This window comes from Lagenorhynchus albirostris, chromosome 11 (genome assembly GCF_949774975.1).
Source record: "Lagenorhynchus albirostris chromosome 11, mLagAlb1.1, whole genome shotgun sequence".
In the NCBI taxonomy this organism is placed as follows: Eukaryota; Metazoa; Chordata; class Mammalia; order Artiodactyla; family Delphinidae; genus Lagenorhynchus; species Lagenorhynchus albirostris.
Window position 1 is genome coordinate 22,894,129 of NC_083105.1, and position 16,034 is coordinate 22,910,162.

The following is a 16,034-nucleotide window of genomic DNA, read 5'->3' on the forward strand; positions in this document are numbered from 1 at the left end:
AGAAAAGGTAGACCAACAAAATCTACGCACTCCAACACACGTAACTTTTGCTTCACAGAGAGTACTTTTGAAAGCTAAGACTCACTTATCAAGTGAATTAAAGGAAATTTTGCAAACTGTGCACGTAGACACAATATTTTTAAAGCAAGTTTAAGGGGTGCACATAAGTTCTGAGATTATATTTGTGAGAACTATACCCCCTTGGGGTAAATGTGGTTCAGAAATCAAGCCACTACTACCCTGAGGCACAGCCTGCATAATATTATTAAAATATATATTTCCTTCAAATTATTCTCATTAATTATGTCAACCAATTTGAATGCATCAAGGGAGAATTTTACCAGTGGTATAACAAGGTACATATTTACATTTTCATTTGTATCTTAAGGACAAACTGTTAAAAATGATGATGATGATTATGAAAAGTAAGATTAAAGGTGTGTTCATTTGGGAAAAGCTACATTAATAGTATTCATCCACCCACAAACACTTTCGTATTGAATGCAATACTGCAAAACAATTCACAGCTTTATAAAAAGTTGAAATACAGTTTCATTAGGATTTTTTTTTCCAATTCAAAATTAAAAGAGTTCAACTTACATCGCTGCTTAACTATTTTACTCTAAAATCTTTAAAATATATAAAATACCAAGATTATCAACAGTCACATATGTTTTGAAGTCAGGGGACACATGTATTTTCTTAAGATTGGTTCCATTTGTGTAGAAGGTCTGTGAGGATTCCCCAGTGACAACATTCCACCACTGTTCAGAGAAAAATAAAATTCTTATTAGGTTGGCAATTATAGTGTGAGACAATCTGCAGTGCCAGCTGGATCCTTCACCCCATCACCTCCCCACTCCCAAACTAAAGCAAACACCAGGAAGGATGTCTAAGGTTTAATGCTGAATACAGTATTATCAACCCAGTCCACCATTCCTGATTAACCCTGGTGACTGCCTCACAGCTACCCTACACCTAAACCCACTGTAAGGCATGCTGGAGAAACATGAAGCCTACTCAGAGCTGCAGACAGAAGGCTACACAAAGCCCATTATGGCCATGGCTGGACTGAATTCTCCTGTCTGCATATCCTTCTCAGTGGAATGGAAAGAATGACCCTCTCTTCTCTAAAAATGCCCCTTTGCAGAAATGGACAGGAATTTTGGCAGCTATCAAGACTACTGATAATACGGGCTGCAGGATAGAATGTTCTCTCTACTGAATCTTCCCTTTCACCAGGAGTGATTCAAGAGCCCATGACCAAGTTTTTTATTTAAAAGTCTATATATTTATTTACTAAATAAATACTGAACATCTCAAATGTAGCAGGTGCTCTGGCCAAGTCCTTCCTTTCTCTTCCCAATTACTGAATTCACTAAGATTATAACAATATTTATATTCCTTTACTAAATGGAGATCATGAAGCTTACCTACATATCTCACAACTAAGATGAAGGCAAAAGAGACCATGTACATGAACACCTTTTGAAAAGGCCTCAGGTACATCAAGATTCTGAGTATTATGAATGCAATGATCACTTCTGTGTCCATGGCAATGCCTAGCATTCCGCCTTGCTCGTGTGACTGGGTCAACTATTCATTAGTTATTAGTTATACTAATATTAGTTATTAGTAATGGTAACTGGTAAAAGTATACCTTGTGGACTTAAGTTAAACCTCAATGAAGCAACATGTACTAACTTGAAATTTTCCAGGACTAACAATTTTGCTTTATAAAATAGCAGTGTAATCAAGACTGTAGAGGACAGTCGCTAGAGGCAAATCGTAGAGGTAGTAAGGCCCTTAGAGATCACCTAGTCCAACTGCCTCACTTAACAAGTAAGGAAACCAGGGTTGAGAGAGAAGAAAGGCCTTGTCACTGTGGGCAACACCACTAGCAGGTGGCAGAGGTGGAAGAGTTATCCGGCTTCCAAACCTAGTGCACCCACTGCCTTTCCCTCTATTAAAACAGACCACTCGACTTGGAAACACTACCCCAGCCACTAATGTGAATATGGACTAAAAGACAATGATATTAAATAGGACTTATGCAGGGGACTTCTGGGCAGTGAAACTACTCCGTATAATACTACAATGGTAGACACGTGTCGTTATACATTTGTCAAAATTCACAGACTGTACAACACCAAGAGTGAACCCTAAAAGAAATTATGGATTTTGGGTGATAATGACATGTCAATGAACATTCATCAGCTGTAACAAATGTACCCTCTGGTGGGGGATGTTGACAGTGGGGGAAGCTTGCACATGGGGAAGGGGTGGGTATATGGGAACTCTGTACTTTCCATTCAGTTTTGCTGAGAAATTAAATCTGCTTTAAGGAATAAAGTAAATTAAAAAAAATAGCAGGGATATTTATGGAAGGAGGGATAAATTGGGAATTTGGGATTAACAGATACAAACTACTATATATAAAATAGATAAACAACAAGGACCTATTGTATAGCCCAGGGAACTATATTCAACATCTTGTAATAACCTATAATGGAAAAGAATCTGAAAAAGAATATATATATATATATAAAATATTATAATATATATATTATATTGTAATATATTTTTTATATATATATATATATCTGAGTCACTTTGCTGTACAACTGAAACACTGTAAATCAACTATACTTCAATTTTTAAAAGATAGCTAACATTTACTCAGGGTACACTATGTGCCACCATGTATAAGTATTTTACTTGTATTAACTCCTTTAACCCTCCCAACCCTATGAGGTAGGTGTTATTATTACACCCATTTTACAGATGAGAAAGTAGAGACTAAATCACCTTGTGCAAGATCACAAAGCTACTGAGTGGCAGATCCGGGCTTTGAATTCAGGTAGTCTGCCCCAAGTCTCACACTCCTGACCTTTATATTCTGTTGCCTCTATGTAATGGAAAACCTGAATTTATCATCATGTATTTCATATTTCAAATCAGCCTTTCTCCTCATGAGTATGAATTAATGTGGATTTCTTGTCATTCTAACAGTATGTACTCTGTGGCATAACACAACTAAATTACATTATTTTTTACTTATAAATAGGAATAATTTTGAAAGTTAAGAGCTTTTTAGCTACTGGATACCTACTTTATCTTACTGACATTCAATTCATACAGCTTGGATTATAAAGTAAACAGACTCAAAAGGCCTATTTTCTTGGACATTACAGCAGCTGTTCCTTTTTACTTTTAATTTGCTCTGTGCTCTTAGATAGTCTCATGAACATGCTGGGTAGATGCAGGCTGGGCTATATCACAACCAGTTTAACCATGCTAGTAATCAAACCAAAAGGAAGAACAGCCTGATTGCCACTGAAATATACAGACTGAATATATAGGCTATAGGCTCTTTCATCCTGAAGACATAACTTCAACATCGATTCTGCTGTTTATTTCAAGGTTCTCCAGGAACTCTGGAAATCTAGTCACTGATCTCTATCATATCTTGTAAGCCAGACTCACAATTATGTGATACCCTTCTATGGTGCACAGAGCATCAAAAGACATGGTCTCTAGAAGCTCAGTGTCAAAGCTGAGCAGTTAAGTTTTTCAGCAGTTAATACGGCTGAAGACTCCCAGCTTCCAACACAAAGACAGCAATGTCGCTCCTCTAAGAATCATCCTCAGAACAGACTAAGAGTGCAGTTTATCTCTACACTAAAGAACAAGTGGTGATAGTCTCACAATCCCCTAATAACTAAATAAAGGTGTACCTTTATTTAGGTACAGGTTAATGCAACACCTTGTAAGCAGCATTGTATTTTCAATGTAAACTTGTAAAGGAATCATAACATACATCCTCTCATAGAGCTAAAAACTGCCCTCTGATTTATCTTTTTTATAAGCTAGATTTTTACATTAAATAAAATTGCATCTACATAGGTCCCATATAACCAAAAACTTCAATTCAGTCATTCAAATATTTCTGAACATCTATACTATATTAGACAATTAATCAGAATCATCTCCTACAGTTGAACGTTTTCAGTAAGAAAAAACAGTATCGTAAGATCTAATTCATTAGGGTCTAATTCATTAGGGATCTATTTGAAGTGATCAGTACAATACACAGTATCATCTTCAACCCCTTTTACAAGTAAATCACTACTCAAGACTCAGCTCAAGCATTCCCCTCCAATGGAAGCCTCTGCTGACTCCCAAAGGTAGAACTGTCCTCTCCTTTGTGCCTCTACTATCCTTATGCAAATGTGTCCCAGAACCCCTCTTACACTTAGAGACTTTATTTATTTACTGTCTGCTTCCTCCAAAGACTGTCAACCACCTGGGCAAGAACCAAGTCTTAAACATTGTGCCACGTAGCAGTGCCAGCACACAGTGGGCACTTAATACATTCTTAGTGAGTGGATGGATACAAAGATTGCAAGCACCAAAAAACGACCCTGAGGCACCACAACACGCTCAACTGTGGCCTCAGTATTTGCTAATAATAAGTTTGTATAAGGCAATCTACTAAGTAATTTTAGGAAATTCACAACCTCTGTGAACATCAGTTTCCTCACCTACAAACCAAGAATGATAAAATTTAAGCCTCGCAAAGCTGGCTAATAAGATGATGTAAGTAAAGCATTTTGTAAACTCTAAAGCAACATGCTGCCGCTGCTATTTTTATTATTATTACTACCACGACTACCACTACCATTACCACTAATACTTAAGAAAGGAAATTTCACAAATAAATTTTTTTAAAGACTCAACCAACACAGCTCACAATTAGTGAAGTAGAAAATCAAATTAAGTTAAACACCCCACTTTCTAGTCATTCTGATCGCCTAAGACTTTGTTTGGGGCAGGATGAGAGCTCTGGACTCAGAACATCCCTAACACTGTCATCAAAACTTCCAAGAGATCTGAAGAATGCAGCCTTGCAGATCTCAGTTTTGTCACTCAGAACGGGATAACAGTAATCACCCTTCCTCTCTGATGGGTTGTACGAGGCCCAACTGAGACACAGGAAGTGAAAATAATTTGGAAAGTAGGATACAGGCTGTTCTTTTCTTTCAGTCTTTGAGAAACCCTTACCTTAAGATATCCTCCAGCAGAAACAAGCATTTTGCTATCTGGAGAAAAGCAAAGGTCAGTCACCCAGCCTCCGTGAGTAGCAGCTCCTTCTTCTACTGAAATCGGAGCAAACAAATGAAGAAGCTCACCATTTGAGACATTCCATATCTATAAAAACAATACACAGTTCATTAACAGGGTTACTCAGAAGTTTTATATATCTATCTATCTCATTTGGAACATATTTGGAAATATTTCTTAAAAATATAATTACAATTCAGTGATACCTTAGGAATTTTTTTAGATTACATTCTCTCCTGTGCAAATTTTTAAAAATTACTAATTATAATTAAAATGCATTATTTACAATATTTATCATTAACTATACTCCAAAAAATATAACAAAATGACTTAGAGTGACTGATTAGAATACTGTGACTCTTTCACTGAATAAAAGGAGTATGGGGCTTCCCTGGTGGCTCACTGGTTAAGAATCCGCCTGCCAATGCAAGGGACAGGGGTTTGAGCCCTGGTCTGGGAAGATCCCACATGCAGTGGAGCAACTAAGCCCGTGCACCACAACTACTGAACCTGCGCTCTAGAGCCTGCAAGCCACAACTACTGAGCCTGCGCTCTAGAGCCCGTGAGCCACAACTACTGAGCCTGCACTCTAGAGCCCGCAAGCCACAACTACTGAGTCTGCGTGCTGCAACAACTGAAGCCCACGCACCTAGAGCCCGTGCCCTGCAATGAGAGGCCGCCGCAATGAGAAGCCTGCACACCTCAATGAAGAATAGGCCCCGCTCGCCGCAACTAGAGAGAGCCCGCGTGCAGCAACAAAGACCCGACGCAACCAAAAATTTAAAAAATTCAAAAAAAAAAAAAGAGTATGATGGGAGAAGCAAGGAATAAACAAAAAAGGCCTAACAAATAAACTACCTCAAAAGAACAAAGAATTCTAGTTCAGGATCTACCACTAAGAATATTGACAGACACTATTCAAACACCTAAAGTATATATATTTTAAACAGTTAAGTCCCAGTAAGGTTATATATATATATATATATATATATATATATATATATATATATATATATGTGTGTGTGTGTATGTATTTTTTTCTATTTTATATGTATAAAATAAACAAGCAAGCAAGCATATACACATACATTCACTAAGATTAGTTTACTAAGCTCTTAAAAACAACCCAATTACTTATAGATACTAATATTTTCATTTATTTCCAGTGATACTTAATATATGAGCAGTACTCTAATTTTTCAAAGAAATTATACATCAGAATAAGAAAAACAGAGGCATAAATAGCAAAAGAAAATGATCAAAATCATCATTTGTAAACGTCCCCTGGGAAATCCAAGAGAATCAAATGGAAAAACTGATTATCAAGAATTCAGTAAGATAGCTAGATAGAAGATATATATATATAAAATTAATAGCTTTCCTATATTTTGAAAAATCAAGAAAAACAGAAAATTTTTTTAATGTACTAAAGAAAAATTTTTAAATAACCCTTATTTAAAGAGACAATTTTTACCTTTAGGGGTTTCTGGAAAATGAAACACTGCCTCATAACCAGTAAAAGAGCCCTTTCATCCAGAGGTGAAAACTCAGAGCAAAATGAATGTTCCCAAAGCAGTCCTGCCCCTTTGGCTGGCATGGCATTTATGAGAATGGTATACAGAAGGTTGTTTACTTAGTCCTCAAGCAAGAGAATCTTAATTTTCCTGGAAAGCCTATCTGATAATGCCCCTATTCCTGCATAATGCATACTGTCTCATTCTTCTGCATTATATACCTACCTATTCCTTGAATTTTAATTCCTGCTTCGTAAAAAAGAACAAAATAACATACAAAAAACAAGACTCTCCTGATTATACCAGTTACCAAAGCAGCCACCCCCAATGCCCAAACTTTTTCCATCAACCGCCCAATCCTTCTAACACAACCAGAGGCAGACAATCCCACGAGGATGGCAATAGGCTCCACTCTAAATGCTGACTACCTAATGGATATAGTCCTAAAGAGACCTTTCAGTGCAGGAAACAGCAGAATTGCAATTCATTTATAATCTAGACAACAATTTACAAAAATTATTTTCCTCACATTCTGCCACTAAAAACAATCTTTGGTTCAGGTCCAAGAATTAAGATGAATCATTCTCAAGCTAACAGCACAGAATCAACTGCAAATAACTAGGGCATCTGCCTCCTCACATACATGGGAAATGCTTCACTTTAACTCTAAAATGAATTCTTTTCTGCAGTGAAGTGCAGCTGTGAACACAACGTGCATAAGAAAGAGAACAAAGAATGCCTCATCCAACCAGAACCCTGGGGCCTGTGCTTCCCTGTCACATTAACAAAGGCCCCAGATATGGTACAGAGGGCTAGCCAAAGCTATAAGGAGAGCAGTGCTTTCATGTCAGCAAACACCCTACCCTGATTTCTCCGTTGTCATCTCCAGTTGCCAACAGGCTACTGTCCACAGAGAAGGCAGAGCAGCGCACGCAGCCTTTGTGGCCTCTCAATTCATGAAGAGGGGAAAGGAGCTCAAAACTCCAAATCTGGAAGGCAATTCAGATTGTTTAGGAATAGTAAATACACTCGAAATAAGCATCTATAAACCATGCCTCGAGTGCTAGTTAGCCATAAATTCAATCATATGAAGTTCTAACATTCAACAGTTCATAAACTTTCATGAGAGGCCCAAATGCCAACTAGCAACCTGGTTCATTTTTTAGAGTTTCCCTTTAATTACTCAAGTAAACTTAAGCTCAAGGATCAAAGTCACAGGTTCCTTAACTTTAGACTTAGAAGGAAGAATAGCAAAGCAGTCTATGGAGTACAGCAGACTTGAGTGGAGTCCTGGCTCCACTATTTACTAGTTCCTTGGCCTAGGACAACCCACATAAGCTTCTCTGGCTTCAGTTTCTTCATCTGTATGATGGAGACAATAGCACCTATAGAGTGAAAATTAAATGAGATAATAGAGACTGAAATTCCTAGCAAAGGGCCTAACGTACGGCAAGAGTACTTTAAAGGTTAGTCCCTATACCATCCTACTATCTTAGCAGCCAAAGGCTGTTCTTTTCCTTCCAATATTCTCCCTGGTGGTTCTGCCATCACCATTTAACAAGCTTAAACTGAAAATGTGTTCCAGGCACTGTGAGCAAAGAACTGGTGGTGCAAAGATAACTGGTTTCAGTCCCTGTCCTTGAAAAGTTTCTAGTTTAATCATAAATGTTTGAGCCAACAGTGGTATGAAGTAAATTAACATGAGTAATATGTAATAGGAACACTGAGGGTGGAGCAGCTAATCCTGCCTGAGGGCCAGGAAAGGGTTCACTGAAGGACTGACCTTAAATCTAGGTCTAGAAGAATGAGTCATAATGCTTCCAGGTAAAAAAGGATACAAGGTTGTATCAAGTGAAAGTTAACAGTGCACACAAAAAGATGGAAGTAGAAGTAGTCTGGCACAGAGGGAACAATGTAGCAGAAAGAGGTGGTGATGGGCTAAGGACTTGAGCTTATAAACCATCAGGTCACAGAGGAGTTTCAACAGGGAACTCGGGCAGCAGTAGGGAAGATAAACCGGAGGAAGTACAGACCAGTGGCAGGTCCACCAATAAAAAAGGAGAGCCTGGTCTTCAGGGTGGGGCAAGGAAGAGAACAAGGATCCAGGAGACACTGAGGAGTAATCAATAGAGCACGAAAGACAGGAGAGTCCCAGGCAACTCCAGTGTTCACAGTTTGGAAAGACGGGTAGATAATGATGCCGTTAACAAAGATGGAGAAAAAAGAAGAGAATGGAGAATGGAGTATTCAATGTCCCCAACCAGGGAGCATCATTTCACTGGAATGTGATTTTTAAAAGCATCGATTTACATCAATTACAAAAAAATTTACTGTGGGTGTACAATTAAATGTAAATCTCTTTCAATGCTTTTTATTGCCTAAAATATTCAGTAGAGACTGCCTTTGATTACTAACAGACAAAAGTTATCAGTAAGGGAGAAATCAAAAATCCTCAATGTCATTCACTTAATCTATTTGACACAAACTAAATGTCAATGGGCATCCTCCAAAAATTCACAAAATGAGACAGACATGTAGACAGAAACTTATTATTCTGTTTTACACATTAGTTGGACTCATAATACATAACAAATACCAAGGTCTTATGCATGCACCTTTCAACCAATTGGCCTACCTTTGCAGTCTTGTCAGCAGAGGTAGAAGAATACTTGGTTGCATCAGGAGAAATATCACAAGAAAGAACTGTATCCTGATGACAGACAAAGTCTTTTTCTATTCTTCCAGTAATAATATTCCATACCTTCAAAGAAAAACTCAGAAGTTGACAATTAAGAACATTTTGTCTTACTGAGCATAAACAGCCAGAAGACATCCTATAAACCAAGAGCTTTAGCACATTGGTTGTTCTGACCTCTTTAAGTGCCTTTTAGTACAAATGCTCATAAACACACAGCAGATGGATGACTGCAGTAGACAGAAAACAGGCATTTCTATTTTAGAAATTTAAAAATTTAAGTATTTACATATCAGCCACCTGCTTTTGGCTGTCACAATATAATCAATGCGATCAATATTAGAATATTTTTTTTAAAAGAAATGTGTGCTTCAAATTACCTTCACTGTTCCATCAAATGACCAGGAAAGCAATCTTGAATTTTTCAAGAGTTTAAAGTCTTTCACAGTTTCCTGATGGGCTTGCAGAAAGACATATTCCTCTGATGGCCAATTCCATACCTGAATATCAGAGAAATAAGTCTGCTATAACCCTTTCCCCATAATATCCCATTAGAGAGGTGGAGGTGTATCACTCGCTTGTCTAAAGTCTTTCATCCTCATGGCACTTCAGTAAAATAAAGAAGAAAACCAAGTAAGAATACGGTATTCCCATTTTACAGACAGAGAAGAGAAAAGCTGGGGTTAATTAACTTGACTATGGGCAAAATAAAATATTTTTCCTCCTAAATAAAGTCTGTTTTCTTCAGTTGCTTGGAGAGCAGTTAATTATACCAGAAGATAGAGAAAAGTCACAATATGTTCATGAGCTCACCATCTGATTAAATTTTCCGAAGAAAATTATCCCAATTACATATTCACAGATTTCTAAACTTCACAAGTTAGGCCAAGTGTCCAGATTCTGGCTCCAATGAAGCTACTGAATCCTACTGGCCCTATTGCCTGGGAAGGTCAGTTGACCAGAGCAGCTTCAAACCAGGTCGTGGAATTTCTGAGCTTCAGAGATCTTACCTAGGCCCTAATGCAATCCTCAAAATGACAAAAGTGATATAGTACATTATGTTTCACATGGCACTCCAGGAAGAACTCCTCAGATACAAGAGAAAGAGAAGAGATTGCAATGTTGGAGAAAATGCGTTCAAAGTAGGCTCGAGAAATGAGCTGGAACTATGATTCACAAACTGAGAAGGGCACTTCAAACAAAGAGAATGAATGCTAGAGTTAAAGCACAGGAGCAGGAAAATGTGGAAAGATTACAGGTACCTGTTCATAGTTCAATCTGACTGGAACAGGATACATAGAAGGAACAGTAGGGAAAAAAGTTGAGAAAGATATTCAAAGAAACAGCCCAGAGAGCCTGAAGCTAGACTTCTGAGCTGTGGGCAATCAGGGAGTCTCCCACAGAATTTTCTTCTATTTTTTAATATTGGGAATAAAAAGATAATGAAAAAGCAGCCACCATCTCAGGTATGCACATTAGTAATATTCTGGGTCTCCTTTTTGACTGGTGAAGGTTAAACAGTAGAAATGCCTTTAAGGCTTTTCTTACTGGGCTTAGGCAAAATTGTAAAAGAAATTCACCTCTCTTACCCCCTTTCTTTACTCCTCTGTCCTCCACATTTAGCAATCACCCTCCCAGCCCCACCGAGCCCTGGCTCTCAGATATCTCCATCTTTTCTGTCTGAGTGTTCGTTCACAGAAGTAGGGTATCTTGTATGAGAGCAAGGGACCTTAGAAGAGGAGCTGGAAGTGAGAGCAGTTCTAAAGAGGATGAAATGGGAATTTCAGCACTTTAAGAGCGCAATAAGATATGCTGAGGTAGGGGGAAGAAACAGAAGCTTTCTGGCTCCCCAAATCATATCAGGAAAAATGGCATCCTGTGTGACTAAACATAAAATACCCTGGACCGCTACCACTAGGAACCTTCTGGCTCCCTCCTCCTACTGTCTGGGCTTTACCGGACTAGAGGATCAGTGGCTGTTATTAACAGCTCTTCCAGGTTGACTGGCACTGCCATTCCCAGCTGTGTCTGATTCAATGCTCACTCCTGACTGAGGTTCTTACTGCTACCCTCCACACATCAAGAAGTCAGAGAGCCTTCCTGAGCAGATATAACAAAGAATTTGACAATCACTGAGGGGAAATGAAGACTAGCCTTAGCAGCTTTTGTTGCAGATGCTTTCTGATAAGGCAATGATGACAAGGATACCTTTTTTGTTGACCTCAAACATACTGTGCTAGTTGAATCACCTTATATAATAGCTAAACTTCCACCAGCATTATCAGTCACATGTATAAAGGTTAAGTTTGGGTATGTCTCTACAATTAGCTATAGTTTTTGCAATGTATGCACACTGGAATTTTTTCAGCTATATAAATTTAAATTTTAAAAAATGCTAAAGAATCTTTTTGTACTTGTAAGAATCAATATATTCTCATTCATTGGCTCAGGTAAACACAGCTACTACTTGGGCTTTATTTACATCAAGGTAAAAGATCAAAAACTACCAAAACAGGGCTTCCCTGGTGGCGCAGTGGTTGAGAATCTGCCTGCCAATGCAGGGGACACGGGTTCAAGCCCTGGTCTGGGAAGATCCCACATGCCATGGAGCAACTAAGCCCGTGAGCCACAACTACTGAGCCTGCGCGTCTGGAGCCTGTGCTCCGCAACAAGAGAGGCCGCGACAGTGAGAAGGCCGCACACCGTGATGAAGAGTGGCCCCCGCTTGCCACAACTAAAGAAAGCCCTCGCACAGAAACGAAGACCCAACACAGCCAAAAATAAATAAATAAATAAATTTTTTAAGAAAAACTACCAAAACAGACCTCAACTTTCACAACTCTAGGTGCTATAATCAAGAGAGCTGATTCTTCAAATTTTGGCAATAACTTTAATTGAGCTTGACAAAGATTTACCAAACCCCAACTACATTCCAGGCACTGGGGATACAAAGATGATTAAAATAAACCTCCAAAATGGCAACTATGTAAGGGGTTTTCAGATTTGTTAATTAACTTGATTGTGGTAATTATTTCACAATGTGTACATATATCAAATCATCACATTATGTGTCTTAAACATAATACAATTTTGCCAATTATACCTCAGTAAAGCTGCGGGGAAAAAAAACAAACCTCCAATTAATTATTTATTAAAACATTAAAAAACTATAAAACAAAAACCCAACCAGTCAATTCTTGGAAATACCTACCAAGATTTTTGTTGCATGAATGTACATGCATTAAAACATTTTAAATGTAAAAAGTATTCTGAGTAGAGCAGAAAAAGAGGATGAAACACAGCTCATTTCTACAAATAATCTAACTTGGATCCTAAAAATATTCCTAGAAATTATTTCTCCCTCTGGCTGAGAATATCTGATCTTCAAGGAGGTCATAAAACCTGTGAATTTAGCTGTTGACAGAAAGACTATACTGTATACAATGTCTCAGCAGAATTTCATCAGATGTAGCTTAGTTTTACACATTTCAAAGCCATCTAGAGAGGAAGAAAGGTGAATATTACACTGAGTTTCAGAGCTAATACACTAGTACCATGGGAGCCTATAATAAGTAAGTTTCTGTACTAAAGGCAAATTTCATTCCAATCATATAGGACTCATAGAGACATAACATAAAAAGATTTTTTCCAAAACAGGTTTTAACAGTGTAGTTAAACATTGCCACTGTAGGAAATATATACATATGTATAGAATAAGAGAATACATACTAACTCCTGTTTGAACATACGCATTTATCTCCTTCTCCTTCACTTCTAAAACCCCACTAAAATGACAAAGTCAAGAATGAGAAAGAAGGTAACAACAAAACATTGGAGGCTGTATCGCAGGAGAATGGTAACCAAGAAAAACGAATCTTAAAAGCATTAGAAAGACAAAAGCAACAAAACTGACACTACAGAACTCCCAAAATGCTCAGAAACTGAGGTCACAAAGTACATCCAGAGGTGGGAATGAGAGTGGGGCTAAAAAAAGATGTATCAGGAGTTGTGGGAAGATGGCAGTGATGCAGGCATCTCCTTGAAGCCTCCATAAGAGTAGCAAAGCAACTAAAATAGCAAATCCAAAAATGCACAGACAATATCAACAAGACTAATATCAACAAGACTTAATATCAACATGTTAAGTGACATAGTATCCCCCAAAACCACAAGATACAAGTTAAGTGGGGACAAACGGAGAGCTGCAAGACTTGCACAGTAACAGCATCTGTATGGGGAGAAGCAGAGGGAAGCATAATGAGTCTGACAAACCTAAAAACAGGAGAATCCCAAAAGAGTCAAGTACCATCCACAGAAAAGTGCAAAGGACCAACAGGGAACAGCAGCAGAAACTGAGTGCAAGACTGACTGTACTGTGTGGCACAGTCTGGAAGGGCTAAAGCAGTCTAGACCCTATGAACTCTCAAAAATAACCAGGACAATCCTACAATGAGGAGAAACTGTTGGGAATAGAATCTAAAGTAAGAAAAACAAGGATGATGGCAGCAAAGGAAAGGGAAGGTCTCCATAAAAATGAGGGAAGGGGATAGAACAAAGGGATCTCATCAGAACAATGCCATTATTTTTAACACTTCATGAAAACAACAGAACATGGAACTGCAGAGCTGTGAAGAAAGAAATGTTGTCCTTCCCAATCCCTTCAAAAAGTTCAGGAAAACTAATTTCCTGTAAAAAGAAAAGAATCACTATTGAATCCCAAACAATGTTATTATGAGAAAAAAAAAAAGAATAAAGTGCTGAATAATACTGCTAAAACAAACCAGAAAGAAGAATCTCTGGATTAAAGGATACCAGCACAACTGAGGGTAGGATAGCAATTTTGAGAACAGGGGGATCAGTGAAGGTTTACACACTAAACTCTGAGACATTATACTATCCACACCCCCCTTCCCGCTCTCTTCCCCCACTTAGCTCTAAGAACCTATCTGCCAGGTTTATAACCTCCAGGAGAAGACCAGAGATTCCTCTCTAGGAATCTGACAAGACCAAGACAAAGACCTAAAGACACTGACAACAAAGTTTCCCCATCCAGGTCACCTTTCAGAGGAGGTCTCAGTCAATACACAGAGCTCCCAGTCAGCCTTTTAGTATCCATCTCTGGGTAATGAATGATCACCGCACAGCTGAGGAAGGCCTTTAAAATAAGAGGCCAAAACATCCAAATAGAAAAAAATTGGAGGGAAGAGCAACTATGCAGGAAAATGAGATTTTGAGGGAAAAAATATATGTAATGTATATGACAAAATTTATATATTATTTATATACCCATCTATCCTCAGAGAAGTAAGATATTTCATCTACAAAACAAGAACACATGCTCTACAGAAAAATTAAACAAACAATAGAAAGGACTCTCCAGCATTAAAAATATAATGGTAGAAATGAAAAACTCAATGAAAGGGTTGGAAGATAAAGCTGAGGAAAACTCCCAGAAAATAGAGTATGGTACAGAAAGATGAAACATAGAAAAAGAAAACTAGATGACCAGTCCAGGAGATCCAATATCTGAATAAGGGATGTTACCAGAAAAAGGAAGCATATGGGGAGTGTGGGGGGTGGGAGTGAATCAAAGAAATAATTCAAGTAAATTTCTATGAATTGAAAAACGTAAGTTTCCAAACTGAGAAGGGATAGTGCAAGTCAAAAACAATGGATGAAACAAACACACAAAGGCACATCATCATGAAATTTCAAAATTCTGGGGACAAAGAAAAGATCCTAAAATCTTCCAGAGAGAAAGATTAGGAATCAAAATGGCTTCAGACTTCTCAACATGAGCTTTGAAACTTGGAAAAAACAATGTCTTCAAGGATTTAGGGTAAAATAATTTCCAACTATTACCAAAGGTAGACTTTTCCTAAATTGCACTAAGGCAGAAAAGGCATTCATAGTACACTTGGTCTACTTAGTCATAACAATGACACTAATGACCTAAACAAACTTTTGTTGTGACTGTGTCGGGATGACACAGATCGACAAAAGGGTGTGTGTATATGTTGGAGGTAGGACAAGTGGGAGGAGAAAAAGAGCTAAATTTTCATCTTAATATAAGGAATTCAGTAAATAAACCCTCAAACCTAAAAAATCAAGAATTAGCACTACAAGCATGCAGTATAGGGTCATGAAGGTAAACAGCAAAAGAAACATCTAAAAGCTAAAAGTGGTGCTTTAAGAGAAAGAGAAATGGGGGAGTCTATTTTTTATAATGAGCCTTGTAATACTATGACTTTTAAAAGTATGTGCACTGGAACTTTGATAAATATAAAGTAAGTTTTAAAAGAACGTACATACACACAAGTGCTTCCTCACGGAGGGGTTGGAGCTGCGGCAGACGCAGCCCTGGGCAGCCCCTTCTCTGCCACCTCCTTCTCTTCCTGAGGGCTCCCCACTCCTCTTGCCCTCCAACGCTACCCAGATAACACTGAAGAAAACCTCTGTGCATAAATATTTCTCCATACTTGATTATTTTCTTAAGACAGGAATAAAAATGTTCAGTCAAAAGCCACGTGGCTAACAGGGTCTTGGTGCTCCAGCCAGGTGTCAGGCCTGTGCCTCTGAGGTGGGAGAGCCAAGCTCAGGACATTGGTCCACCAGAGACCTCCCAGCTCCATGTAATATCAAACGGCAAAAGCTCTCCCAGAGATCTCCATCTCAATGCTAAGACCCAGATCCACTCAACG

At 38.2% G+C, this 16,034-nt stretch overlaps 1 protein-coding gene across 2 annotated transcripts in view; it reads right to left on the bottom strand.

The window, feature by feature from the left end:
* Positions 1-483: 483 nt before the first annotated feature.
* Positions 484-16,034, bottom strand: part of APAF1 (apoptotic peptidase activating factor 1) — an 85,598-nt gene continuing 70,047 nt past the window's right edge. The window contains exons 22-26 of one of the 2 annotated variants that reach the window (XM_060164615.1): positions 9,714-9,833; positions 9,274-9,399; positions 7,502-7,627; positions 5,065-5,211; positions 484-764 (exon numbers count right to left, since the gene is read on the bottom strand). In XM_060164615.1, the coding sequence (XP_060020598.1) occupies positions 618-764; positions 5,065-5,211; positions 7,502-7,627; positions 9,274-9,399; positions 9,714-9,833 (666 nt within the window). In that variant the 3' untranslated portion in view covers positions 484-617. The remainder of the gene's footprint in view (positions 765-5,064; positions 5,212-7,501; positions 7,628-9,273; positions 9,400-9,713; positions 9,834-16,034) is intronic. The other variant, XM_060164616.1, reaches the window with a different exon arrangement.